General features: G+C 65.9%; 1 protein-coding gene across 2 annotated transcripts; it reads right to left on the reverse strand.

The window, feature by feature from the left end:
- Nucleotides 1-741: 741 nt before the first annotated feature.
- On the reverse strand, nucleotides 742-10,036 carry LOC116961797 (shootin-1-like). 2 transcript variants are annotated; one of them, XM_042807585.1, is made up of 16 exons: nucleotides 9,783-10,036; nucleotides 8,256-8,329; nucleotides 7,120-7,183; nucleotides 6,689-6,783; nucleotides 6,358-6,484; nucleotides 5,732-5,829; nucleotides 5,348-5,429; nucleotides 4,954-5,048; nucleotides 4,477-4,623; nucleotides 2,988-3,141; nucleotides 2,764-2,875; nucleotides 2,365-2,414; nucleotides 1,819-1,928; nucleotides 1,614-1,667; nucleotides 1,247-1,415; nucleotides 742-1,000 (listed from the first exon to the last, which is right to left on the reverse strand). In XM_042807585.1, exons 1-16 carry the CDS (start codon nucleotides 9,823-9,825, stop codon nucleotides 858-860), a joined length of 1,617 nt encoding a protein of 538 aa, XP_042663519.1. In that variant the 5' UTR covers nucleotides 9,826-10,036; the 3' UTR covers nucleotides 742-857. The 2 variants fall into 2 exon arrangements, 1 of the variants encoding a protein (XP_042663519.1); XR_006166994.1 differs by lacking the exons at nucleotides 742-1,000; nucleotides 1,247-1,415; nucleotides 2,365-2,414.
- Between the last annotated feature and the right edge of the window lie 145 nt (nucleotides 10,037-10,181).

The raw sequence follows: 10,181 nt of genomic DNA on the forward strand, positions 1-10,181 counted from the left end.
TGGCTCTTTGGATTTAAAAGGAACAGCTGGGGCTTGAAAGCTCCTCGGGACTGACGGGGGGGGGGTTTGGGAGCGGCCCCAGAGCTCCTCCTCCGGAGCAGCAAATTTTGGGGAGCAGCTTGAGGGGAAACCCCATCTCCTGCTGACCCCAGTGCTTAAGAGCACCAGCCCTTGGAGTGACTAAGGGTCTGCCGGCTCCCTGGGGACCCCAGCCTCAGAGCTGCGTGCCTGGGGGGACCGTTCACCCCCTGAGCTGGGTGTCGGGGTACGTGGGGGGGGGAGCATGGAGCCAACTGGGAGCCCAGGAACGCTGGGCCTGATCCCCAAGCGACGTGCTGGCAGTTTGGGGGAGCCCCATCCCACAGCTGTGGCTGCAGAGTGTGGCCCCACGAGCCCTCCCCGGGGCTGGACCCCCCTCCTGCTGAGATGGGGCTCTCCCGGCGGGGGCTGCCTGTGGAATTGGGGGGGGGGGGGTGTGTGTGTTAATGGCAAACCCGAGAGCTTCACGGGTCTGGGGGTTTTGCCTTGCCACGTTACGCGCAGCCCTGCCCGGCTGCTGGGCACCCTAGGGTGGCAGGAGGGTGGGTGCCCCGCTCCGGGTGGGGTGGGGGGGGGGGTCTCTTGCCAGGACCAGTTTGCAGCAGCTCCAGTGCCATCCCCAGCCCTGTCCCACTGTGCCACCCCCTCGCCCAGCAAGACGTGCCCCTCTGGTGACATTGCAGCTGGGGGGGGGGACACACACCCGGTGCCACCTCTTTTTAATTAAAACACGAGAGGATGGGAGCTGCTGGAAGATGAGGGTGAGAGCTTGCAGCAGCCGTCTCCGCCAAGTAAAGGGCAGTGGGGGGGGGGGGGCTCTACCCCAGCCCCCCCCTGCCCCCGGCCGGGCGGGTGAAGGGCCGGGTCCTGGGGAGACCACCCACCGCCCGGGGTCGGAACGGGACCCCGTCCCCGCTCCCTGGTGAGCAGCTGGACGGAGCCGTGTCGACGTCCTTGTCCCCTGGGGAGAGACAGACAGACAGACAGACGGGGAGATGTGAAGCGGGGTGGGAGCGAGCGCCAAGAGCCCGCGGGGACGCGGGCCATCGCCCGGGAGCTTGTCACCGGGACCGGTGACGGGAAGGGACCGCGGAGCATCAGCGGGGACAAGCGTGGGTGTCACCTCTGCGCCGGCCCCCGCGGGTGTTCTCATAGCAGGGTGACCCAGCACAAGCCCCCCCCCTTCACCCCCCAACCTGCTCCGTACCAGCACCCGGCCTCCCCGCAGCCCCAGCATCCTCACGGTCCTGCTGGGGGGGGCCGGGGGGGCCCAGGGTGGCATCCAGCGCCCGGCGCCGGCGCTGCAAGATGAATTCCAGCTGCCCGTCCCTGCCCTTCGCGCTGCTCCGCCGCCCGCTCGCCCTCCTCACGGCACCCTAAGGACCACCCCGCACGGCCACCTCCAGGCACCAGCACCCCCCCCCCCGACGCAGCCCCACGCAGGACGGCTGCAGCTGGGGACGGTGGCGGTGTGTCCCAGCGTGATGGCCCGGGGTGGGGTGGGGGGGCGTGGGGGGTGTGAGTGGGTGCATATGTGTGTGTCCCCCGCATCGAGCTGGGACGTCGCTGCTCACCAGGATGCCCTGCAGCTCCAGCACCGCGCTCCTCCGCTTACTAGCCGCCGGACCCTGCGGGAGGGGGTGGGAGGAGATGCGGCCGCATCCTGCCTGCGCTCCCCACACCCACTCCCGGGGGTCCCCGGGGACACCCCACCACCACCACCACCACCTCCACGGGATGGGGGTGTCTGGCAGCGGCCAAGCCCAGGTCGCTGCCCACCTGCTCCGGGGGCCCCCGCTCCTTCGCGGGCCGCAGGACCACCCCGTTCTTTATCCGCTCCATCATCTCCTGCACGGCCCGAGCTTTAACGTCGTCGGCTCCTGGCTGGCCTGCGCGGGGAGCGCCGTGCTGAGACCCCACGCGCTCGTGACAGGGCTCGGTCCCTGCTGCAGGTGGGGAGGTGCCACCTCCCCGCAGCTCCCCCCGTACCCGGGGTCCCTCCCACGAGCCCAAACCCAACTGTGACCCAGGATACGACCCTGATCTTCCACCCGTGCCGGGCAGTACAGGGGTGCCAGGACCCTTTGGGGAGCAGGGGGGGCTGGGAGGGCGCTCGGCACCCCACAACAGGACCTTGGACATTTTGGGGTGGATGGGAGATGCCTGGACCAGTGTGGCGCTGGCAAAGCCGATGAAGCCCCATCCTCCCAGTGCCCAGGGGCCCTCCCGTGGCCACGGCACTGCTGGGGAGCCCCCCACCACGGCACTGGGACCCCCCCCCGGGTTGCAGCGGGGCAGCCGGGGCGGGGGGGACACGACACTTACTGTGCTGCAGCTTTGCCAGCCCCTTCCTCTGCCTGATTGCCGAGAGCGGGCTGGAAGGGAGAGGGGAGGTGAGAGCCTGGCCGAGCTGCACCCCCCCAAAAAGCCAGGCGCAATGCCCAGTGTGCCCACCACCATCTCTGAGCCAGGCACACCTCATCTTCCCCAAAATCCCATGGGGGGGGCTGGCCCCCACCCCGCACCCTGCCCCTCCTGCCGGGGACGATGCTGGGGCACGGCTCGGGGACAGCCTGGCACGGCGGGCGAGAGCGATGGGGTGGGGCAGGGAGAAGGTTTTGCCCCCCCGCCCCAACCCGGCTTATTTGCTCCGGCAGAGACGAGCTGGAAGCCCCGGAGCTGCTTTCCAGAGGTGAGCGGGCGCTGCCCGTCCGTGTCACTTACTCCACGGGGACGGTGGGCGCGGGCGGTGGCAGCGGCGGTGGCGGCGGCGGCGCGGGCGCAGCCGGCTCGGGGGGCGACGGGTCCTGGGCCAGCTTCTCCTGCAGCCACCCCACTGCAAAGGGGGGTGCGGTTGGGGCTGTGTTGGGGAGCCTGGTCCCCCCCCCCCCGCCTCCCACCCCAGGCGGCACCGTGGGCAGCCCCCCCCGCGCGGGGAAGCCACCCACCTTCCTCCTCCAACCCCGCCAGCCGCCCCTCGGCCTCCCCCAGCCTCTTCCTCAGCTGCTGGTTCTCATCCTCCGCCGCGGCCAGGGCAGCTCGGGCCACTTCCAGCTCCTCCGGCTCCGGCCGCCTCCCCAGTTGCTCCTCCAGCTCCTTCACCTGCGGGAGAGTTGGGGCGGGGGGGGGAAGCTGGGTGCAGCCCAGGAGCTGGGGACCCCCCCCCCCCCCACCACCACCCACCTCCACCCGGTGCCATCCCTGCTAGGGGCGTGGATGCTGCGCAGCCCCACGAATTGGCCGTTTGCGAGGAACTTCCAGTTAATTTTAAGGCAAGTCTCGGCTGGGTGATGGCAGCCAGGTGGGCTGGGGGGGGGGGTGTGTGTGCTAGCCGTGGGGGGGGGAATCAGGTAACTGAAGGGGTGAATGCCTCAAACATTCATCAGGGCGCATGGAAGGGTGCGCAGCTCCCCTCCCTTGAGGCTGTGTGGCCAAATTCCTTAGATAAGCCTGAAAGGGAGGAGATGCAGACTGAGGAAAACCGTATGTTGGGCTAAAAGATCAATAAGAGAGAGAAAATGGATAACGGCCCAAGAGGCAAAAACTGAGGAAAAAATAAAAGTGGTAGGGGGGAGCACGACCACTGACTCAGCCCCCTCAACACACGCACAGAACCCACACTCCACCTTTCCCTCGTCTCTCATGGAATACCTGCCTCTCTCGGTCAAGTATGCAAATCAGCTGATAAAATTAACTTTAAAAGGCAACAGAAAACTTTGCCTGCGGTGCACCCACTACCCAAGATTATTGGATCTGAGACAATGCTGGAACCTGGGTGGTGATCTGGATTCTTTGACTCCATTTCCTTTTCCTTTTCCTTTTCCATTTCCTTTTCCTTTTCCTTTTCCATTTCCTTTTCCTTTCCTCTTTCCTTTCCTTTCCTTTCCTTTCCTTTCCTTTCCTTTCCTTTCCTTTCCTTTCCTTTCCTTTCCTTTCCTTTCCTTTCCTTTCCTTTCCTTTCCTTTTCCTTTCCTTTCCTTTCCTTTCCTTTCCTTTCCTTTCCTTTCCTTTCCTTTCCTTTCCTTTCCTTTCCTTTCCTTCTTTCCGATTTATCAGTAAGAGACCACATCTCTTCCTATCCTTTTCCAAGTTTAAGTTGTTTCTACCACAAGTAAAACAATTTAGCTGGTCGTTTGGTGTCGTTTCAACCTTAGTTTAACCTGAGGGGATCACAGAACCTTTACAGCTCCCTGGGCTCCCAGTCTGGATTGGACCATGGGGACGTGGTAGCCCAGTTGTGGGACCTTCATGGAAAAACCAACCTCTCCGGGCTTGGCACAGCACGGGATGGGCATCGAGGGGGTGATGGAGGGGGGTCTGATCCTGCTCGCAGCCCGTTCCCACACCCAGGGGAACCCACTGCCGGCTGTGGAGCTGGTGTGGGCCCCCCCCCCCCGCCCCACCCTGTGTCACCCACCCTCGGGGACGGCTCCTCACCCGCTGCTGCTGGTGCTGCCGGGCCTCCTCCAGCGCCCGCGTCAGGCGTCCCACCTCCTGCAGAGCTGCCAGCAGCTGGGCGCTGGGCCCCGCGCTCTGCAGCAGGATCGTGCTCTGCCTGTTCGCCTCCTTCTTTTGCACCAGCATCTGCCCACGGGCACGGGGAAAGGGGGCGGGGGGGGGGGGGGTGTCAGGGAGGGATCAAGCCCCCAGGCTCACCCCGGTGAGAGAAAAACTTTTTTCCAGGGAGGTTGGGAGCAAAACTCATCCGACTTCATCCCAGGGGACCGCAACGGGGGCCCGGGAGCGTCCCCATCCCCTCAGGACCCAGGGCTAAGGTTTTGTGGGTTAAGTGGGCTCAGCTTTGGGGGGGTTTGCACTGAGAGCAAGCTCTCCTGCTCTCCCACCCCTGTGGGTGCCTGTCCCCCCCCCCCGCCTCGGCACCCATGGGCAGGGTGACCCCGGACCCGGCCGAACCTCATGGGCGAAGGCTTCGGCGTGCAGGCGCAGGTCCTGCTCCAGCTCCAGCTGCTGCACCGCCTCGCAGTAATCCTGGGTGACAATCTGGGACACTGCCGGGGAGAACGGGGGGCTCGGGGCGGGGGGGGGCACTGGCATAGGGAGTGGGGGGGGGGGGAGGGGGTGCGTGCCCACCCCGGGGAGGTGGCGGGGGGGGCTCCACACCGTCACCTCCCACGGACGGGGCCGCCCGCGTCGCAGCAAACCGCCTGCAGCCCCCAGTGCTGCACCATTGCCTGGGGTTTCACCGGGCTGGGAGGCACTGGTGGCACCGGTGGTGGCACCGGTGGTGGCACCGGTGGTGGCACTGGTGGCACCGGGGACCTGCCCGCTGACCCAGCACCCAACTCACCTCTCTTGAAGGACTTCAGCGCCCGCTGGCTGGTGCCCAGGGCTGCTCGCAGGCGCTGCTGCTCCCTCCGCCCCATCTCCAGCTGCAGCAGGACAAGCCCCCCCCCCCTCCTCCTCCTCAGCCCCGGGTTCAACCCGGGGGGGCGGGGGGGTCCCACCGTGCCCATCCCACCCCCCAAGGCATCAGGGAGACAGCGTGGGGCTGCAGAGGGGGATCTACCCCCCCAAAAAAAATACCAGTCCTGAGCTCAGCAAGGAGCTGCAAGGATGAGCTGGGGAAGGAGGGGAACAGGGAGGGTGATGAAGGGGGACTCTGTTTTGGAAAGGGGGGGGGGGGGGGTCCTGCTCATCTGGGGTGTCCCCGTGGGGGTCCCCAGGATGGTACCTGGTCCTGTAGGTCGTGGTTCTGCCTCTCCAGCTCCTGGACCTGGATGGTGAGGTCCTTCCGCTGCGCCAGCAGCCAGGAGATCTTCTCCTGCAGGTCTGGGGGCAAAGCGGGGAGCGAGGGGGGGGGGAAAAGCGGGGGGGGGGGGGGGGGGGGGGGAAGGGGGGGACAAAGCGTGGGAAAGGGGAATGCAGCCCTCCCAGAGCTGGTCCTTGAGGATGAGGCTGGTGGGGCTCCAGCAACCCCCCTTCCCAGGTCACCCCGGTCCTGGCCATGTCACCAGTGACCCTTGGGGGGGGGGGGGGGCGGTGCTGGGGTGCATCCCCCCCGAGCAGTGCAGCTCTCCCAAGGGGGCATCCCCCAGGGGGGCGTCCCCAGGACACACACCACCACCACCCCCCCCCCCAGGTAGCGACGAGGGAAAACAGGCTGGGAAAGGGGGAAGCGGGAGCAGCGGCGCTTTCATTTCACTTTTTTTCGTTTGGTTTCAGTCTCATTTTCTCCCCCGCTCCCCGGAACAAGGCCCAGGCGCAGCTGAAAATAGGGCTGAGCCGGAATTTGGGGACCCCTGCCCCCCCACACACACCCCCCTCCCCCCCCCCCCCCCCCCCCCAAGCCTGGCTCACCCTTGAGCTGCTGCCCATAGCACTGGGCAGGGTCGGGGTCCTCCTCGGGGGGCACCTCCTCGGGCAGGGCCAGGGGGGCCGGGGGGGCCAGGCTGAGCCGCTTCAGTTGGTTGTTCTCCTGCTTCACCTGGGGTGCAAAGGAGACCCCCCCACACACACCCCACCCCCCCCGCCCCAACCAGCATCGGGGTTTCTACTGCACCCACCAAGCTGGGTGTGCTGGGGTGGGGGGGGATGCAGCCGGCACCTTTGCACCCACAGCGAGGGGTGGTGGGCATCGGGGTGCTGGGTTGGGGGGGGGGCAGGGGGGGGGCACACTGCCCATCCCTACCTGAGCTGCGTAAGCTTCAGCTCGCTGCCGGCACGTCCTCTCGACCTCAAACTCCGTCTCCAGCGCCGAGAGCTCGGCCAGCAGCACCTGTGACGCTGGGGGGGGGTGTGGGGGGTGTGTGTGTCCAATTCAGGCCCCTCCTCGGCCCTCAGTGCCGGGGGGGGGGGGGCTGGCTGACACCCCCACCCACAGCCACCCCCGCTGAGCAGCTGGCAGAGCCCAGCCAGGTCACCCAGGACCGGTGACGGCCCCCAGCTCTGCACGGCGACAGGGATTTGGATTTTCCCTCTTGGATGTCGCGTCCCCCCCCGCTCCCCGTCCCGGCTGACCCCACCACCCCGTCCAGGGAGGCAGCTGGGGGGGCCGCAGCCGGCCCCAGTCCCCGTACGGGACCGTGCTGGGATGCGACACCGAGCTGGGGCCGGGCTCACCTTGCTCGAGCTCGGCCAGCCGCTCCTCCGCTTCGGCCACCTCCTGGGCGGGGGGCGGGTGCTGCTGGGGGGGAGCGCACGTGGCGTTGTGTTGGCATGGCATTGCGTTGGCATTGGGTTGGCGTTGCATTGGCGTTGTGTTGGCGTTGCATTGGCATTGTATTGGCGTTGCGTTGGCGTTGCGTTGGCATTGCATTGGCGTTGCATTGGCATTGCATTGGCATTGCATTGGCGTTGCATTGGCGTTGCATTGGCGTTGCATTGGCATTGCATTGGCATTGCATTGGCGTTGCGTTGGCGTTGCGTTGGCATTGCATTGGCGTTGCATTGGCATTGCATTGGTGTTGCATTGGTGTTGCATTGGCGTTGCATTGGCGTTGCATTGGCGTTGTATTGGCGTTGCACTGGCATTGCATTGGCATTGCGTTGGCATTGCATTGGCATTGCATTGGCATTGCATTGGTGTTGCATTGGCGTTGCGTTGGCATTGCGTTGGCATTGCATTGGCATTGCATTGGCGTTGCATTGGCGTTGCGTTGGCGTTGCGTTGGCATTGCATTGGCATTGCATTGGCGTTGCATTGGCGTTGCATTGGCATTGCATTGGTGTTGCATTGGCGTTGCATTGGCATTGCATTGGTGTTGCATTGGCATTGCGTTGGCGTTGCGTTGGCATTGCATTGGCGTTGCATTGGCATTGCATTGGTGTTGCACTGGCGTTGCATTGGCATTGCACTGGCATTGCATTGGCATTGCGTTGGCATTGCATTGGCGTTGCACTGGTGTTGCATTGGCGTTGCATTGGCGTTGCATTGGCATTGCATTGGCGTTGCATTGGCGTTGCACTGGCGTTGCATTGGCGTTGCACTGGCGTTGCATTGGCGTTGCATTGGCGTTGCATTGTCACGGCATTGTGTTCACACGGTGTCCCCAGGTCTCAGTGAGCCCCGAGCCACCCAGCTGCTGCCAGCTGTGCTGGGGACACCGTGACCGTGACACCAGTGACCAGCACCCCGGTGCCATGGCACACGGCCACGGCGGGAGGGGAGGGCACGGGGGGGGACGCCCCCTTCACCACCTCAGAGTTACACGGGCAGGAGGAAGAAATAAAAGAGAAAACGAGCCTGTGAGTGATACCTGCGCCATAGCTGCCTCTTCATCCTCCTCCCCCTCCTCCTCTTCCTCCTCGCTGCTTCCCGACTCCAGGATGGCTGCAGGGGAACCAAAAGCACAGCAGAAGGGTCACCAGTGGGAGGGGATTCAACCCCTTTGCTTTTCTCAGCCTCATCCTGCTCTGCGAGGAGCGGTGCTGAGCACCCCCCCTCCCCGGCCTGGGGGGGGGCTGCCTGTGCCGCTGTGGCCCCCAGAGCCCCGTGTCCCCAGGGATTGTCACGGGGCTGGTGGTCCCCCGTGGTTGGGACTGGGGACCTGCTTCGTCCCCAGGTGCTCTGGGGTCCTTCTGTCTTTCTAGAGGTGGGGGTGGGGGGGTGGGGGGGGGTCGGAACTGGGCGGGGCTGCTCACCCAGCTCCCCCCAGGGCAGCTCCCAGAGGGGCTGTGGTTCCTCTCGGCTGGAATCCAGCACCTGCCCCTGGCCCTTCCCATCACAGACCTAATCCCGTGGGGAATGCGCTCGGGAATCTAAATCTCACACACACACCCCCCCCCCCCCCGATTTGTAACCTTGCCTCGGCTGCTGCACCCTCACACCACCTGCGAGGGCTGGGGGGGTCCCCGTGGGACCCACAGGATGGGCGGGGCGTGCTGCTGAGCAAAGGCTCCGGGACCCCCATTTCGGGACCCCCTCTCCGTGCTGGGACACCTCATATCAGGACCCCCCACATCAGTACCCATGGGCTGGGACCCCCATGCTGGGACCCCCCCATGTCAGGACCCCCATTTTGGGACCCCCATACTGGAACCCCCATACTGGAACCCCCATGCTGGGACCCCCATGCTGGGACCCCCCCTATCAGGACCCCCATTTTGGGACCCTCATACTGGAACCCCCATACTGGAACCCCCATGCTGGGACCCCCACGTCAGGACCCCCCCTATCAGGACCCCCATTTTGGGACCCTCATACTGGAACCCCCATGTCAGGACACCCCATGTCTGGACCCCCATTTTGGGACCCCCATCCTGGGACCCCCATGTTGGCACCCCTGTGCTGGGACCCCCATGCTTGGGACCCCCCCATGTCGGGACCTCCATGTCAGGACCCTCATGTCAGGACCCCCATCCTGGGACCCCCATCCTGGGACCCCTGTGCTGGGAACCCCCCATGTTGAGACCCCCCATGTCAGGACCCCCATGTCAGACCCCCATGTTGGGACCCCCCCACACCGGCACCCCCACACCAGCTGTGGGGCTCAGGCCGTGCAAACAGCCCTGCTTCCCCCGGGGCCTGATTCTGGGCTGATTTCCCAACACACCCCCCACCCCCCCCCCCCCAAGCAAACCTTTCAGCCCACGGCGCCCAGAGGCCACGGTGATGGTCACAGGGGCCACCCCAGCCCACCCGACACCCCGCCGCGCGCAGGGGGACCTTACCTGCGAGCTGCCCAGCACCTTCCCCAGCCTGGGCCATGGCGGTGGGGCTGGAGGCACCCAGCACCCCGAGCTCGGTGGGGTGCCTGCCCCCCCCCCCCCCCCTCCCCACCCACCTTGGGGAAGTGAAACCGCGCAGTGAATCGGCTGCACCGTCATCGCCGGCTACGGTGGGGCTGAGCACCCCGATCCAGGCAGGATTGGTCCAGCCGCGGCAGCAACTGCGCCCTCGGCGGGGATGCAAAGCCAGACCCGGCTGAGCCCCCGGGGCCGGGGTGGGGGGGGGGAGACACGAAGCTGCGCCCCACTAAACCCCCGGCAGGGCTGCAAAGCCAGACCCAGCTGAGCAGGGTGGTTTTTACAGCGGGGGGGGGCCGCGCAGGGCGGAAAGTGCTGGTGCAAAAAGCACGAGGAACCGAAACCGGCTCAGCCCCGGCCACGCGTCGCTTCGACCCAGCGAGATGCTGGAGGCACGGAACCGTTGGGGTGGAAAAAGCCCTTCAAGATTGAGTCCA

Source organism: Tyto alba, unplaced genomic scaffold, assembly GCF_018691265.1.
Source record: "Tyto alba isolate M040663 unplaced genomic scaffold, T.alba_DEE_v4.0 Super-Scaffold_6, whole genome shotgun sequence".
Lineage (NCBI taxonomy): Eukaryota > Metazoa > Chordata > Aves > Strigiformes > Tytonidae > Tyto > Tyto alba.